Source organism: Nannospalax galili, unplaced genomic scaffold (assembly GCF_000622305.1).
Source record: "Nannospalax galili isolate Female #2095 unplaced genomic scaffold, S.galili_v1.0 scaffold455, whole genome shotgun sequence".
In the NCBI taxonomy this organism is placed as follows: domain Eukaryota; kingdom Metazoa; phylum Chordata; class Mammalia; order Rodentia; family Spalacidae; genus Nannospalax; species Nannospalax galili.
In genome coordinates this window covers 198912-217013 of record NW_008335815.1, presented here as the reverse complement: position 1 = coordinate 217013, position 18102 = coordinate 198912, and the positions used below count along the sequence as shown (strand labels likewise).

The following is an 18102-nucleotide window of genomic DNA, read 5'->3' as shown; positions in this document are numbered from 1 at the left end:
GTATTAACCCCCCCCCCCCCAATATACCCATCCATATCTTCATTGGGAAAATTTTAGTACTTTAAGAGTAGTGTAATCCCTAAAAGATTTTTAGGGTTACGTCTTCAGAGGGGGGAATGTTAGGATAACAAAAGCCCCATTGGTTTCCTCTGGCCCATCCCTGCTTCATCTCCCAAAGCTAGATGTTTCCTAAGGAATGTCTGGGTCCTTTTTTTCCGTCCTTGTCCAATTAAATTAGAAGGCCTTAAGGCTCAACGTATTGGAGGAGTGAAAGTGAGGGCCGGTTTCACTATGCAAATGTGCGCCAGAATCTACAATCAGAAAGTACCCCCTTCTTACTCATCTCTGAACCTGCTCAGCCTGCAGACTCTGGGACCACACCAAGCAGGCCTCCTCGCTCAGCCACACCTGGCCCACTTCATGGTGAAAGTCCCTAGGCCTGCAACAAGGAATCTCACACCTGGCAGCAAGCTCACCTCTTCAGGGCTGAGACCTCCCTGCACCACCTTGCATGGGCAGGAAGCCATAGATATCAAACTCAGCCACAATTTCCCATATCCTATCTGCATTTGTGATTATCAAAAATGCATTTGTAAGCCAGGTGTGGTGGTGCATGCCTTTAATTCCAGCACTCGGAGGCAGAAGCAGGAGGATCTCTGTGAGACCGAGGTCAGCCTGGTCTACATGACAAGTTCCAGGCCACAGGTGGGGCTACAGGGCAACCATGGAAGAAAAAAAAGAAGCAAGGGAGAGGGAGGGAAGGAAGGGAGGGAGGGAGGGAGGAAAGAAAAGAAAGAAAGAAAGAGAAAGAAAGAAAGAAAAAGAAAGAAAGAAAGAAAGAAAAAAGAACACGAAGTTGTCAGAAAAAAAGCGATGGGGAGATATGGGAAGTGTTGGGGAGGGAGTGGGCGTGGATTTGATCAAAACACCTTATATATATGCATGTATGAAATTCTCAAAGTTTTTTTAAAAGTTAAATAAAAAAAAGAGTAGTGTAAATATTGCCTCTTTTGTGAGGTGTTTACTGACACCTTTAGGTAGAGTCTGGCAGTGTCCTGTGTTCTCTGAACTGACTGTCACACATACTACTACGTTTGTTGCAGAAGAGGTAACAACTTACATGTCTGTAACCTCTGATTTTTTTTTTATGTCAAATAATAGAATATAAAAAAATGAAGAAATTCAGTTAATATTAGGTAAATGAAAAAGGAGACTCGTTTTTGTTCTCATTAGGAATTTCAGGAACTCCTACAGTATCGAGACAACTCAGATAAGACCCTTGAGACTAATGAAGTGCTGCTGGAGAAACTTCGGCAACGAACACAGGACCGAGCTGTTGCCCTGGAGGTACCCTGCCTGATTCTCTCTACACCACAAACTGTCCTGTCCGTAACACATAGATGTTACAGGCATTTGTGTCTAGTTTGCTCTTTGGGGTTTCAGTTTCCTGTTCTTTCACATTTTGAATTTAATTGAATAACGGTGATCAGGATAATGAACACTATGAAATTTAGGAGCTTTTCTTTCCCTGCAGCGGGCCATCGATGAAAAGTTCTCTGCTCTAGAAGAAAAAGACAGAGAACTGCGCCAACTTCATCTTGCCGTGAGAGAACGAGATCATGACTTAGAGAGACTGCGTGGTGTCCTCTCGGCCAACGAAGCCACCATGCAGGTAGGAGCAAAATCTGCCATCGATTTGGTCTCTTTCCCCACTTGCCTTCTGAGCCTGAAACATCAGCCTCTCCATCATTTTCTGAAACCCAGAGGATTTGCTTTGTAACAAGAACGAAATTGAAAACCAAACAAGTCACATTCACCAATTTCATCATTGCTGATTAGAGCGAGAAATTGCAGCATTCTGTTTCTTTTATGTTCTAACCTTGGAGGGGGAAGGAGTCAATACTGATTCCTATTTATGTACTTCTCATTTATTTCTTATAATGTATTATTTGTATCTTCTCATTAATATGTACATATCAATATATTGTGCCCAAATGGGTGCTTGTTTTACTTGGGCATTTTCCTACTCGTTTTAGAGCTAATACAGCTAACCATCTGTGTCTTAAAGAAATCAGTTTCTCTGTAGAGAAACTGTTTCTTCCAAATACTCTGTTTTATCATGTACCCTATATTTACCCCTCCACCAACCAACTGAAAGTTTCCAAAAACAAAGCAAAACAACAATAAAAAAAGGTTTGTATTACATTCTTTGTCTTCTCCTCTCACCAAAAAGGATAAGCAACAACTTAAAGGTAGACCTACTTTCTTGTTTATCCCAAGGAGAGTGGGGTACCTCTGGCTTATGAATTCCTCTGTCATCATAGAGTATGGAGAGTCTCCTGCGGGCCAAAGGCCTGGAAGTGGAACAGTTAACTGCCACCTGCCAGAACCTCCAATGGCTGAAAGAAGAACTGGAAACCAAATTTGACCATTGGCAGAAGGAACAGGAGAACATCGTTCAGCAGTTACAGACATCACTGCACGACAGGAACAAAGAAGTGGAGGCAAGGCTGCAGTTAACTCAAAGGCCTTGGCTTGGGGGGGTCATGTAGCTCAGCCTTGAGTCAGAATGCTTCCGGTCTGAGATGTCCAAATCTTTAATTATAACCTGTGCCTGGGCAAGTAACTAATGTTCACTGGGAGTCCTTTTTACACCTGTAAACTTAGGATACCAATTATCTTTCTCAGAGAGGTTGTATGAGAATTAATTAGATCTAAAATTATATTTATATTATAACTAGTCTCCATGATAATAGTTGTGATGATCATGCTGAGTCAGGCACTGTTTTAAGAGTTTAATGTATACTAGCTTATTGAAGCTTCATGAGTTTATGAGGGACATACTATTACCTCTGCTTTACAAACAAGGAAATAGACTTTTGAAGTTAAGTAACTTGTCCAAAGTAACAGCCAAAGTGGCAGAGCCAGGATTCAACCCAAATAGTACGGCTCCACAGTTCTAACTGCCATGTACTGTAGTTCTCATATAGAAGTAGGAACTGTATCTGTATCATGCTACTCAGAAGCAGTTTCCTTATTCCTTTTTTCCCCAGATAGGGTCTTACTACGTATCCAGGCTGGCAGCACGCTCATAGCCTCCTACCTGTAGCTCCCGGGTGCTGGGATTACAGAAGCATGTGGCACCATACCCAGCTCCGTGTTCCTTTGTAACCTATCATTTTATGCTCTCTCTCTTAAGTTACACTATAGATGAAATAAGGGAGCTGTGTCCTTTTGTTCTCATCTAACATTAATGGTTATGTGCCCTAAGCATAAGGGAAGGACTGGCTTCAGAATCATGTTAGTGTTCATTCACTGAGCTTGCCTGTCCAGCCTTCCAAGTCATAGGCCTGCGCTAGATCTGGGGATACAAACATGAATTGGGAATAAACGTGATTCTTATTCCCAAGAATCTTATAACCTGTGCATGGTAGGGTCTTATACAGCCTTTGATATGTAGGAGAGAGGATTCTTTCTTCAAAAACTTACACTGTCCATTTTGCTTTAGGATCTCAGTGCAACATTGCTCTGCAAACTTGGACCAGGGCAGAGTGAAGTAGCTGAGGAGCTGTGCCAGCGTCTGCAGCGGAAGGAAAGGATGCTGCAGGACCTTCTGAGTGATCGGAACAAACAAGCTGTGGAACATGAAATGGAGATTCAGGGCCTGCTTCAGTCTATGAGCACCAGGGAGCAGGAGAGCCAGGTAAGGCACAAAACCTGACAGGTTTTCTATACTGCAGCTGTGCTGTGCACATGGGAAGCTCTGAACCCTGTGACTTGGGTTTATTCACTTCACAGTCGACTCAGTTTCTTTCCTCCTTTATTACTTGCAGTTTTACATCAGTAAGTATGGAATGTTTTTGAGCGCTACATTTGGAAGATGGTCTAAAATATGTTAACCCATTAATTTTCTTTATCTTAATCCTCTGATTATTTTGAGAGAAAGGGAAATGGAGTTCTAAGGTATTTTGATCTAAATTATCAAGACTTGTGATAGTTTATATTTCTCACAAGATATCAAAAAACTTATGTTCAACATATTTATTTCTTCATATCTCCCCACCTCCCAAAACAGAGTCTTAATATTATAGCCTACCTGGAACTCACTATGTAGTCCAAACTGGCCTCAAATTAGAGATCCTGCTGCCTCAGCCTTCAAAATGCTGAGATTATAGGCACGTACTGTCACACCCAGTCTGTATTTTCTCCTTTAAAAAAATTATATTTTGCATTTATTTTATTTTTTATCATTATTTATGTATTTATTTATTTATTTGTGTGTGTGTGTTTGTGTGTGTGTGTGTGTGTGTGTGTACCTTGGTACATGTGTGGAAGCTATAGGACAACTTGTGGACGTTGAGTCTCATCATTTGGGATCCAAGGATTGAACTCGGGTCATCTGTCTTAGTAGTAAGTGCCCTTACTGACCAAGCCTTCTTACCAGTCCCATATTTTCTCTTAATTCTTTAAAACCTGAGTTATTTTAGGTGAAAGCAATTGTTTTTCAAAGGCTATTGTGTGAGAATAAATAATCTTGAAATAATATAGGATACAGTAATCTCAAAATTAGTGCACACTAATTCAGAAGTCAATTCTTTTTTGTTGTTTTTAGACAAGGCCTCACACTGTAGTCCAGGCTGGCCTGGAACTTACTGTGTAGCTGAAGCTGGCCTCAAACTCATGGCAGTGTTCCCACATCAGCTTCCTGAGTGTTAGAATTACAAGCATGATGCAGTGCACCCAACTTCAAAAGTGAATCCTCAGTCTTTCCTGATTTCTGCCTAGCTTTTTATTCAAGGTCAAAACCAGCAAGTTGACTTGTGGTTCTTTCAGGAAACAGTAATTGAAAATCTCCTTAGCCAGTGTTTAGAGGAAGCTGGATTCTTTCTCACCTGTGTTATTTGACCATAATCTGTTGTGCCACTTCTTTATATTATGAGGTGGTTATATGCCATTCTTCGAACTCTCTCATCCACTGCAGATCCCATTAGAAGCATCCTTCTGTGTGCTTCAGAAATTTCTTCTAGAACAGACCTAACAAAATAATGTGAATCATTGAAGTCTTTGGCAAAAGGCAAACAAGTCTTTGAATGTTCCTTCAGCCTTTGTGATGTGAAAGAATTGGTCCTCTGTACCTCAGAAAGAAGTATTGCGCACAATAGGTAGCAGCATAGTGGAGTGTAGGTGGTTACCGACACCGGAAATCATGGCAGCGCAACAGCAGTCACAGTCAGTACTTTTGTGGATCCGCTTCTTAAGTTTTACATGCAAAAAATTTGCCTAAATCGCTTTTAAAAGAATACACTCCCGAACTCACCCCCAGAGATGGAAACTAAGGGCTGGAGGTGGGACTTACGAATGTGCAGCTCTGACTGCTAGTTCCCAGCCTCCTGTGGTAGAGCACTGCAAAGCAGCACTGCTGGGTGAAAGCACCACGCTCAGTAGATGCCTCATGTGGCTTAAAATTTTCCCAGGGACTTTTACCTATAAACTTAAATAATATATCGATAACTGAAAGGTTCTCTCCAGATCGCAAAAGATTCCATGAAAATGGAAGGTTTTAAAAGTTCCTTTAGAAATTATGACAGAAACTTAGCTTTTATTTAAACAACTGATTTCTCCCTAGAGAGAGTTGATGCTATATTATATAGTGAATGCAGTTCCAACTCATCATCTGAGCACCCCTGAAAATTTAGTACTAATTATTTCCAGATTATCTTACTGGTTACAGACTTTCTTTTTAAAAAATTATTGTTGTTGTATGTGTGTATATAATGTGGTGGTGGGGTGGCATGCCACAGTGCACATGTGGAAGTCAGAGGATTACTGTGGAGTCAGGTCTCTCCTTTCACTTTATGTGAGTTTCAGAAATTGCACTCAGCTTGTTAGGCTTGTATGATAAGTACCTTGACCCGCTGAGCCACCTTGCTGACTTTCTGTGCATTGTTGTGCCATCATCTTAGAAAACTGTGGAATTTGAAATAATCTGGCTTTTAAAAAATTGTTTAATAGTTTCATACATTTGTATAATGAATTTTGGTCATTTTCACACTCTGCTGCTCCACTCTCTCACCCCCTCCCTCTCCGACTAGAACCCCTCTTCTAAACAAGTCCCCGTCCAACTTTCAGGTCTTTTTTTTTTTTTTTTTTTTTTTTTTGTATGTGACCCACTGAGTTTAATTAGAATTTCTTCTTGCCTGAGCGGGGTTGGGGGTTATTTACCCAAGCAAGGGCTACTTGTCAGTGGCCACCCCACTGAAGAAAACAGCGCCCTCTTCCTCCAACAATGGTAACTGCAAATAGTGCACCAGGGACTGAGGAAGGACTGAGGGACCTTCTTTTTTATTCTCTTTCCCTTTACTCTTTTGGAAAAAAAAATTTTCCTACTCCTTAAAATGTTTTGAAAGACCATGATTAACTTCTGGAGAATTTCATACATTCAGTGTATTTTGATCATATCCACCCTCTACTCCTCCCTCTTAATTCCTCCCAGATGCACCCCCACACCTTTCCAAGTTTATGTTCTTTTTTTGAAATAGCCCAATTCCTGATTTCAGTTCCTGCTGTCCATATATTGATGGGTATGGGGCCATCCAGTGGATCATGGTGGATCACCACCCTTAAACAAAACTGACTCTCCCTCCCTAAAGACTATCAAGTGTCAGTGGCTCCTCAGCTAGGGGTGGGAGCTCTTGAGCCCCTCCCAGCTCCTTGCTGGAATGTTGGCTGACTTGATCCTGTGCATGTCTTGTGCGGGAAGCTGTAGCTGCTGTGAATTCATGAGTGCCATGGTCCTGTCATGTCTAGAAGCCACTGTTTTGGTCTAGTCCTAGCTCTTCCAGTCCATCTCCCTCTTCTGCCATGTTCCCTCCCTGAGCCTTAGTGGGAGGAGGTATGATATACATGTCCCACTGTGGCTGAACACTCCACAAATACTTATTCTCTGTATTATGATCAGTTGTGAGTTTCTGTGTTCACCACTACCCGCTGTAGTAAGAAGCTTCTCTGATGAAGGCTGGGTGCCCCACTAACTTATGAGTATTGAAGGCAGTTTGACAGCATTTTGATTGGGTGCATTTTGAGGTTCAGGTTCCCGTAATCGTGTAGCCTGAGATGTTCATCTGCGTAATATATTTATTCAATAAATAACCATTAAGTACAGGTTACTGGTAGGTACTGTTTTGGGTACTTGAGATTAAGCACTAAGTTGTTTTTGTTTTCAGGAAATATACATTCTAGCTGGGGAGGAAAAAGGAAGGGAGAAAGAATAAAGACGTGTTAGATAACAGGAAATGCAATGGAAAAACTAAGCCTAGCAAAACAAGTTGGAAGGTATTAACAAGATCTCCCCCCCCCCAAGTTTTATTGAAATAGAATTGGCAAATAAAAATTGTATGAATTTAAGGCATGTAACATGCCTTTGATATAAATGTATACATTGTAGATGATTACTACAATCAAATTCACACATCTGTTACCAGTTACTGTTTATATGCATAATGTAACAAGACCCTTGAGATTTTCTGCATGCAAGTTCAAGCAAACAACAAACACACTGTTACTAACCATAGCCACTATGCCCTACTGTAATCCTCAGTACCAATGTTTGCATCCTTGCCCCATGAGATTGCATTTTAGATAGGATTGACAGAAAAGGCCAGTGTGATAAGGTGACATTTGCTAAAAGAAAGTAACCATGCCGATGTTTAGGTGAAGATCAGTTAAGGCTGAAGAAACAATTGGAGTAAAGAAAGCCATTTGTTATACCAATTCAACCCAGAATGTGTGTCTTATCTGTAATTGGTGTGCTGTCCTCACTACACATGAGACTCTGCCTGTAAGACACTTTCCACTCAATTATTCTTCATTATAAACAGAAGGCAGGGAAATTATTTCTGAGGCATCCACTGGATTTTTTTTTTAATAAGTGGGTGGTTTTAAAAATTAACACTTGAAAATACATTTTGTTTATTTTACTAGAATATCTTCTTAATGTTCCTTCTGATTTCTTCTTACTAGGCTGCTGCAGAAAAGATGGTACAAGCCCTCATGGAAAGAAATTCAGAATTGCAGGCCCTGCGCCAGTATTTAGGAGGGAAAGACTTGATGACATGCCAAGCATTCATCTCCAACCAGCAAGCTGAAGTTGCTTCCCTTGGCCCCCACCTTAGAGAGCAGACTGATCAAGTAAGAGCTGTAGACTCGAGCATTCTTGTCTACCGCATTTCTTTTTTAGGTTTCAGGCATCAGTCTGAGCATTTTAACTGCACATTATATGAGAATACTCCAGGTCCTGTCATGGTGCCCATGTCCCCTGTATCTTCCTAAACTCCCCAACTCTTCCCATTTCTAGGGTTCAATGCAAATACCCTCCAGAGATGATAGCACTTCATTGACTGCTAGAGAAGACACGAGCATACCCAGGTCCACCTTAGGTAAGTGTCAGTGGTTCTCCATAAAGATTCCATTTGGTTTTCTTTCCTCTATTTCTGTGTTAGTAGATTTGACCAAGACTTTGTTACTCCAGAAAATATTTAGATTCCCCCACTGAAAATCTAAGACATGTCAATTCTAAGAGAAACCACCCTTTCTTTACATGGTTTAGAAGCTGTTACTCTGGGGTCATGATTTGTCCCAGGGAAACTGAATCTTAAGTTTTGTTTTCAGATGGCTTTGCAGGGATTCAGAAATGCCTGAGGCAGAGCTTCTAAACCTGCACAGCAGGACCGCAAACTGGCCCCCTCTCCTGGGTGTCTGTGAGACCAGGGCTGCTCACTGTAACTTGTCATCACCAACCTTAAAGTGTTGAGAGGGATAGCCATTGTATGTTGAGTTCTTTTCAACCTCAGCCTTACCCAAAGGGTGGGTGTAGGGCTGACACTCCTTAAAGACAACTAAATTTTGTACTTGATGTGACCAAAATTTAAGTGAATGCTTTGGAGTCTGACTTTCACAAAGCAAAAGGTTAGCTTTTTGGGTCACCTTAAGGAAGATATTTCTGAGAGAGTTCTAGAAGTAGGAACTCATGGTAATTTACAAGGTGGTTATTACAGTGTTATAATAAGGAAGATTGTAGACATGGAAAATTAATCATTTTACTGATATTAAAGTGAAGAAGCTTTGTTCTGTGTTATAATGAAGGGATTTAGAGCACGCAGTAGAAAGTAGAAAGTCTCTCCAGCTGTCATTTTCTAGTAGGAAGATCTTATGCTGGTCAAAGAGTAAAGAATGATGTGTTGTTTATATTAGCCTTTAAAAGCAACATGCTTCCTGCCAAGTTTTTAGTTTGGAAATTTTATGCCTACAGAAAAGTGACAAAAATAGCACAGTGAGTACCCATGTGCATTTTTATTAGGGTTCATCAATTGTTAACATTTGCCAACATTTATATTATTTCTTTCCGTCCGTGTACACACACATCAAGAGAGGGTTTTCTTCTGAACCATTGAAAGGTTTCTTATAGATATGGGTACCAAATATAAGGGCATCTTCCACAGGAAGATCTACCATAAGTTCTGTCAGCACTATCTACCATAACTGTGATGCTAGGGAATTTGACCTTGATTTAATCTATGAATCTAACTTACTTTCTTTCTTTCTTTCTTTCTTTCTTTCTTTCTTTCTTTCTTTCTTTCTTTCTTTCTTTCTTTCTTTCTTCCTTCCTTCCTTCCTTCCTTCCTTCCTTCCTTCCTCTTTCTCTTTCTCTTCTCTTGTTCTCTCTCCTCCCTCCCTTCTTCCCTCCTCCCCTTCTTCCTCCTTTCCCTCCTCCTCCTCCCAACTCTTCTTTTATGAGACAGTCTCATGTAGCCCAGGTTAGCCTCACACTCACTATATAGCCAAGGCTGACTTGAATTCCTGGTCATCCTGCCTCCACATCCCAATTGCTGAGGTCATACGCATGTGCCACCATACCCAGCAAGTCTTACTTTCTAATAAAAAGTGTTTGTAACTACTTTCATCCCAACAATACTCACTTGGCTGCTCTGCGTTCTGCCTCATGGCCATGCATTCTGCCTCATCTCTTTAGACTTCTGAATCTAGATTTTTTTTTTTTGACCGATTTTTATTTTTTGTGACTTCAGGATTTTAAAAGACTGTTTCTTCATTGTTATGTTCAAATTAAACATTTTTTTGCAGGAATACTATGAGTGATGTCTTTTTCAAGGCATAAATCAGTTTTTACCAGCCTTGGTGACATGGTTACAGTTCTGTGTGCCTACAGATCTTCCCTTTGTCAAGGTTCACTTTTCCTTTTGTAATTATTAAAGGATCCAACAGCTGACATTGTTGTCACATGCTGACAGTTCCTTTTGAAAGTTGTTCTCTCTGTGGTTTAGTGTCCTTTGAACCTTGCCCGAACCACCTTTTAGTGAACCACTAATAGTCTAAAAACCAATTTTCTATTTCTGAACTTCTATATTTACTATTATTAGATTTTGTTGTTGTTTAAAAAAAGAAAGAAAGAAAATAGCTGTCCTTCTCTGGCTCCTTGTCTGTATCAGTATGGATTATCACTTTAAAAAACAATCAATCACTGAATAGCCAGGCATGGTGGTGAACGCCTTTAATCACAGCACTCTGGAGGCAGAGGCAGGTGGATCTCTCTGAGTTCAAGTCCAGCCTGGTCTACATAGCAAATTCCAGGCCAAAAGAAAGAAAAAAGAAAAGAAAACAACAACAAAAGCTATCACTGCTTTACACTGTCGTGTCTATCTCTGCCTTACACTTTCGTGTCTACCACTGTCTTATACTGTCGAGTCGATCACTGCTTTACACTGTCTTACACTGTCATGTCTATCTCTGTCTTACACTAGCTTGTGTATTTTGGGTATATGCCATTTGATGCCCAGATTAGTCTGTGTTCAGCCAGTAGCAGCTGTTCCTTTGTCCTCTTGCTATTTCCCTATCAGTTTTTGAGAACTTCCAAGTTTCTGGCACTGTGAGATGTTCTGAACAGTCACCTTTTACCTGTCTCATTCAGCTTTGCAATCAGCTGTTAACCCAAAAAGCTCCCCCGTCTTAGTCAGTGATGACATTTAGAAACTAAGATCTAGGTGCAGATGTTTTCCTTGGTACACGAATGTCATTTGTATCTAGGCCCCTTTAAATCAACGGAGCTGGCAACAAATCCTTAAGAACTGTAGGTGTGAATGGTGATTTGTACTGATTCCCATCGTTCCAATCTAACAGTAGTTATTCTTTGTCGCATCCTCCTTCTCCCAACATTCCATTTTGTCGTTTGTTATAGCAAATACTTATTGCCATATAGATTAATTATTTATGTTAGCATTCAGTTTTAGGGTTTTTTCCCCTCACTCATTATTGTTTAGTTAATGTACACATTAAAAATTAATCATTAACATACTTCAGAAATCAAAAATATAAAAAGATCAACTCAGAAGCCTCATCTACGTTTCTGTTTCTCATTTCTGCTACCCCTGAGGGTACCAGTTTCATCTCTGTATTTTCTTTCCTATGTGTCTTTAAAAGATAAGCAGATGATTCATGTGTGTATGTGTGATGCGTATGCATGGTCTTTCCTCCTTCCCTTAGTAGATACATTCTTCTGTATCTAGATTATTTTAGTACCCTTGAAATCACTCCAAATAAGTTCCTAAACCCCTTTCTCGTTCTTTATTACAGCTGTGTAGTGTGGTCCACTGTGTGGCATGTTCTGGTCTATTCTGTCTGTTCTTTTTAGCATATGGCTTAGTTGTAGTGTTTTCCTGTTACAAATGCTGCTACAGGATAAAGCCTGTGCATGTATTTTTTTAAAGTGCTGGATGTGTTCTTAGACTAAAACTCTCAGAAGTGGGCAGCAGAGACCACAGCATGTTTTTGGTGATTAAAACTAGCACTGTGTATCTGTTTTAGGAGACTTGGACACAGTTACAGGGCTCGAGAAAGAGCTGAGTAATGCCAGAGAGGAGCTTGAGCTCATGGTGCGAAAAGAAAGGGAAAGTCAGGTAAGCTCTCCATAAGACAAGTTTGCACATTCCTGTTTCTTCTTTCAAATAGTTTACATTTTAAAAAGTCCAGTTCTCCAAATATGATGTCTGACTCCAAACGCTGGCTATGCATATGCCTTTTTTCCTTTTGTTTGAGTCAGGATCTCCCTGTAAACTTGGGTGACCTAGAACTTGCCATGTAGACCAGGCTGGCCTCAAACTCACAGAGAGCCTCCGCCTGCCTTTGCCTTCTGAGTGCTGGGAGTAAAGGTGTGAGCCTGATGGTGTCAGCAGTGACAGCAGCTTCAGACCTTATTAATTCATTAAAGAACCTAAGATGGAGGCTTTCTAATTCTGTTTTCATTTATTAGCTGAAGTATTTAAGATAAACTTCATTTCTTCTTGCTTCTGCTAGTGACAACTAATTTTTAAATATCAGAGTAAACTCTAATAAAATTTGTGGTTTATAGTAGAAGACATTAGAAACAACTCTTAGAGTTTCTTATAAAATATCCTTTGGTCCCATACCACATGACTTACTCATTTGACTCACAACACTATTTTTTAGTTTTCTCTTGTATTACAGCCTGATTGTAATATGACATGAAAAAGCATTTGCTTTATTGTTAAAATATAATTGTGACAGATTCCATTTCCCCTGCCTGCTGATGCCAGTTTTTCTTCTGTCCACAGATGGAGCTTTCTGCTCTACAGTCCATGATGGCTGTGCAAGAGGAGGAGCTGCAGGTGCAGGCTGCTGACCTGGAGTCCCTGGCCAGGAACATACAGATAAAAGAAGACCTCATAAAGGTCTTCCCAAGCTTTTTTAAAACCACTGGACTTGTTCATAGCGCAGTGTATCACTAGGGTATCTTCGAACAAGATGTGAATATATTGAATCCTTTGACCTTGAAATAGCGCAGACTGTTTGAGGATTTGTCCCCCACCCCCGCTCGCCCCGCCTCTGCTGAAAGCATTTTTGTTACTTTTAAAAAATATTTGTGTGTATTTTTTTTCCTCTAGGACCTTCAGATGCAGCTGGTTGACCCTGAAGACATGCCAGCTGTGGAACGCCTGACCCAGGAAGTCTTACTTCTTCGGGAAAAAGTTGCTTCAGTAGAATCCCAGGGTCAAGAAATGTCAGGAAACCGAAGACAACAGGTAAGTTATTGGAATGCAAGTTCCTGTGCAGCCACTATGCACGTCTAACCTTCTCAATGCCAAATTTTTCAAAGTCTTCCCTGCCCCATTCCCCGTGCCTCCCCTGTTCCCCGCTCTCTAACTACTCTTCTCACCCCAGTCTAGCTTTTATTTAGTGGAAATAGACCCCTGCTGGTTACATCATTGCAGCTCATTTTTATGGCATAATATAAATCTCACACACACACACACACACACACACACACCCGTCTGTAGTTGATGAACATCTTTCCTCCTACTAGAAAGTAAGCTTTTCCCTAGAAGTAGAATCAGGCCTGTCACATCCTGGAAGATAATAATACTGAATGAAAGACCTTTGAAAGCCAGGGAGTCGTGTTGCTGTACGACTCACTCTTGCTCAAATCCCCTCCCTTCGTTTTCTTAGCCTCTTCCTGTGCTTCTGGATTTTCTCTCCTTTTTTTATCTGTTACTACCATGTATGAATTTGTCTAATAGGATTTTTTAAGAAATAAAATGATAACCATGTGATATTGTAAAGTGCTGCAGGCGGCTTAAGTGGTAAGATACTGGGATGCTCTAGTCATAGTACATGCTGATGCACTGTGCTGTCTCTCAGGATGAGCTGTGACTCCCTGCCTCACTTACTGTTTCCACGTGGCATCTTCCCTCTCCTTCCCTAGCTGCTGCTGATGCTGGAAGGACTGGTGGATGAGCGGAGCCGGCTCAATGAGGCCCTGCGAGCCGAGAGGCAGCTCTACAGCAGCCTGGTCAAGTTCCACGCCCATCCGGAGAAGTAAGAAAGGGGCCGGACTTCTTGATTTCTGTCCTTTTTTCTTTTTTCTTCTATTCTTTATTAAGTGCAGATGCTTAAAATACCAAAGAGGTGGGAAAAAGAAAGCTGCTCACTTTGCCATTTGTTGTGTGGATTGGTCTGAGCCTCAGGGTCTAAATCCTAAATTAGGAATAATGTGTATTTCCCATAACTATTGCAGAGTTTCACCAAGGCAGCCTAGGTGTCTGGAAGAATGCCTTGCAGATAGTAAGCACTCAGTGCCTCCGTAGTAAACACTCGGGAGAAGTTCCTTTCCTTTTTCTGCTCCATGCCTGTTAAAGGCTGTTCTGTTATACAAAGTAAGGTTATGAAGGGCACTAACCCCTCATTTAATCAATGAAAAAAAATTGTTGTGATGGAAAATACCACCCCAGGATGGCTGATGGACCGTCATGATGAATATATTTTCTTACGCTTCTTAACTTTGTGTGTATCTTTCTGGCTTGTTTTAGTCTACCTTGATTTTTTGTTTTTGTTTTTGCCTTCCTCGTATCTTTTGCTCTTTCAACATTTTAACTTTTTATTCTTTTCCCTTTTTTTCTAATTTTATTGTGCTTTAAAAATTGTTTCCTTTCCACTTCAGGAAAATGAAAGCAGAGGACAGGTGTGGTAGGAGCCCTTGCTTGCATAACCTTTTAAAAGAAATTCTCGAATATTAGTCTTTGTGAACTGGTTTCATTTTCAGAGCACTGTCAAGCTTGGGCCAGACGAGAAAACAGTATCTCCACTAGCAGCCCTCGGCCCATTATTGCTTCAATTTCCAGTTTTCTTGGGTTTTTGGTTTTTCATATACTAAAGCTCTTAGCCACATAATGAAACTTCTCTTATGTTGGCTGTGAGATCAATCCTAAGAATTAGAGTTTTATGTGTAAGTGGTCCAGAATCTAGCCTAAAGAGATAAGCTTCAAAGAAGGCAGCAGGCCTTGCTAATCTTCCAACAATGAACCCAAGTGCCACAACAGAGGCTACATTACCTTAGAAAGTCCTGTGACCCCAGTGGCACTGATGGCTCTTTGGAAATATGTGGACTCTTGAGAGTCGATGGCTAATCCATTTTCCTTCCGTGTGGCATGTTTAATCAGCTCTGAGAGAGACCGAACTCTGCAGGTGGAACTAGAAGGGGCCCAGGTGTTACGCAGTCGACTAGAAGAAGTCCTTGGAAGAAGCCTGGAGCGCTTAAGCAGGCTGGAGACCCTGGCCGCCGTTGGAGGTGGGGAACTGGAGAGTGTGCGAGTTCGTCACAAGCATGCCTTCTGAGCACTGGCGGGTCAGACTGCAGCCCAGGATGGAAGCCTTGCTTACGCTAACAGAGAAAGTCTTGTCTGATGTGGCAGAACTAAGTGGTGACGTACTAATGGTAGGATTGGTACAAGTAGTGCCAGCTACAAAGCAGAGCTCATTTTGGTCATCCCAGCTCTTACCTGAATGATGACGGTCATATTTGCACATTTAAATCATCCAGTTTTGATTTTCTCGCTCATATGCATTCTTCTCCCTAGCTCTCCTTCTCATTCCCCTATCCTTTCTATGGGCCAATAAAGTTTATCCCCCCCCAATCCATTTCATATGTTCCATATCATGTCATAAAATGCATGTGTATGTATTATTTTTGCCATCCAAACAGTCCCTGCTTGCTTTTTGAGAGCAATTTTTAATCAAATAAAAGAATAAAGTACAAGTTTCAAGTCGAGAGAAAGAAAGATTGAGAGTCCATAAGATTGCCCTTGAGAACGTGGTATAACCGTTACTGAAGGTAATCAAGACCAAAGCAATGGATTCGGCCAAGCTGAGGAGCAGCCACATTAAAGTTTATAGTAAGCCTTCCCCTCCAGTGCTGTTTCAGAGTTGACTGTTAATAACACAGGTGAAATTAGATTAGAGGACACCGAGTTCTACTGTATAAAACTATATAAAATTTTTTCTTCACTGATCCCCTAGGATCATTTAGTCAGAACCTGACTTTGAGAAAGGTCCTCTAGTACAAAGTTAATTTTCAATGTAATATCTCCCTCTTTTTTTTTTTTTAAAACAAAACAAAACAAAAAAACAGGGTCTTACTATGTAGCCCTGGCTGGTCTAGAATTCCCTAAGTAGACCAGGCTGGCCTCAAAGTCATAAACGTATAGCTGCCTCTGCCCTTCCCAGTGCTGGAGTGCTGGGATTGAAGGCATGCACTACCATGCCCAGCAGTGTCCCCTTTTGAAGCCAGTATTTTGCCAGTTACCCCAGAGCCAGAGAAGAGCATTGCTTCTAGATTCTCTTTAGAGTCTCGTTTGGAGGTGGCACTGGGTGGCAGTCATTATTTTTCACTTTTCATGTGTATATATGTCTTCATACTAAAGTAAGCTTTAGGTGCATAAGTGCAAGAGGCCTTCAGAATGGCACGACACTGGTCTGTGTAGCTTCAGGCCTTGCTGCTGCTTTCTTGTGACAGCATGGCAGGCGTGAAGAAAGGCCACTGGAGCTTAAATGTCAAGAGTAGGAGAGGTGAGTGAGATTACTGCGGAGGCCTGTGGGTTCCACACCACACTTTTCTTATGACTGCAGGATATGAATTTCCTAGATTAGAAACTAAGGTTTCAGTTATGTGAAGCATGGTACTGAGAGAACAAAATCCAGGCTTCTTAGCACCCTACAGAAGACCGAGTCCCCTTCCTAAGCTACATTGAGCCCATGGTTCTGCTTTTTCCTTGGTTCTTTTACATGGCACATTGACATTCATGTGTTGATGTAGCTTGTGTTGCAGTCTAAATTCTATCCAAGATTCTGTAACCTCAGCTGTGTCTGGAACAGATGAGCATCAGTCAATCTAAAGTGGAAAGGAAGAAAATGTTCTACCAGAGAAGCATCCTGGAATCTTCTGATGAAGTGGTCCACCACGAGTCATAGCCATTCCCTTTACTTGATGGCCATTTCAGTTTTAATGGCCTTGGGGGAGGGGTCATTTAATAGGAAAGACAGGAAGTGTAAGCAGAACCAGACATTTTTCTTAGTCTCCATTCTAAGAGACCCTCCCTGCCGTCACTAAACTTTGTGTGACTTTAACAAGGAAGAGCATAATAGAGTTAAACTATAGAAATGTCAACTCATTAAAAAACTAGTTTATAATATCATTCCAAGGCAGTTAGGAAGCATGTTCCCTTAATTTACTAATAGACCAACAAAGTTTTGCAAAGTTGCTATTAAGCTTTAATCATTGATGATTCTTGGGTTCTAATGGTTCACAATGTTTATAGTAATGTATGTTAGTAATTATTGCATCTACCAACCTCTAAGAGTGGTTTGACAGGTAAATTAAGAATCTGTTGTTGATACCATAAATGTGACTAAAATCTGGTACTGACTTTCTGGTCTTGGTGGGTAGAATGAGGCTGGAGGCAGTGCTACCTAGAGAGAACATGCTGGTCCAATAAGCTTATGTAATGATTTGACATCTGACTACAAAACACAGTTATGATGAATGTTAGCCTCTAACTCTGCACAGATGGATGGTACTGTGATTTTATACATCACATAATCAGATTTAGCATGATGTACTATGCTTTCATTCTTATGTAGAAACACAGACTCTGTTAACTGGATTTGTCTGCCTTTATTGTAATATTAAAAAGAATCCTGACAAATTTAAATTAAAGCATCATGTGCTTATAGAAGCTTGTGCTTTAATAAAAAAAATCTTGAAAGAAAAATGAGATAAATTTTACTTAGACTATGCTCAATTAGAAGCACAGAACTCTAGAAAAATCCATTATTGATAGACTTCATTTGTCTCACATTTTCTTTTAAATGTGGAAAATATGCAGATTAATGGTTTTAAGAGTTCAAGTCAGTAAGCCTAGTCTTTATAGAGTTAAAAGGGACTCTAAGAGGATTTGTTTTATGAATAAAATGGAAATCCTGTGACATGTTTTTCCCCAAACTCTTTTCTGTTGTAGAGTATTTTGTTGCTGTATATCTGCTTTTGTAATACCAGGGATTGAACCCAGAGCTTTGTGCAAGATAGGCAAGCACTCTAACTAAGCTTGCATCTCTAGTCCCTCTATTGTAGGTTTAAAGTACATTATTGAAGTCTGATTATTATTAGTGTCTTCTGTTAGTCAACATCTTTCTAGTTTTCTATTTTCATCAGTGTAGCCAAGTTATAACTTAGGGAAAGGGATG

The 18102-nt window shown here is 40.6% G+C and overlaps 1 protein-coding gene across 10 annotated transcripts in view; it reads left to right on the top strand.

Moving 5' to 3' along the window:
* The window catches only part of LOC103731999 (myomegalin), a 243565-nt gene that overhangs the window by 171826 nt on the left and 53637 nt on the right, over positions 1-18102 (top strand). For 9 of the 10 annotated variants that reach the window (XM_008830514.2, XM_008830515.2, XM_017797497.2 and 6 more), the window contains 11 exons: positions 1234-1347; positions 1535-1672; positions 2325-2504; positions 3509-3703; positions 8020-8187; positions 8354-8435; positions 11875-11966; positions 12642-12758; positions 12972-13109; positions 13790-13902; positions 15024-15151. In XM_008830514.2, coding sequence (XP_008828736.1) covers positions 1234-1347; positions 1535-1672; positions 2325-2504; positions 3509-3703; positions 8020-8187; positions 8354-8435; positions 11875-11966; positions 12642-12758; positions 12972-13109; positions 13790-13902; positions 15024-15151 — 1465 coding nt within the window. Of the gene's footprint in view, positions 1-1233; positions 1348-1534; positions 1673-2324; positions 2505-3508; positions 3704-8019; positions 8188-8353; positions 8436-11874; positions 11967-12641; positions 12759-12971; positions 13110-13789; positions 13903-15023; positions 17845-18102 lie in introns of those variants that run through there. The other variant, XM_029562265.1, reaches the window with a different exon arrangement.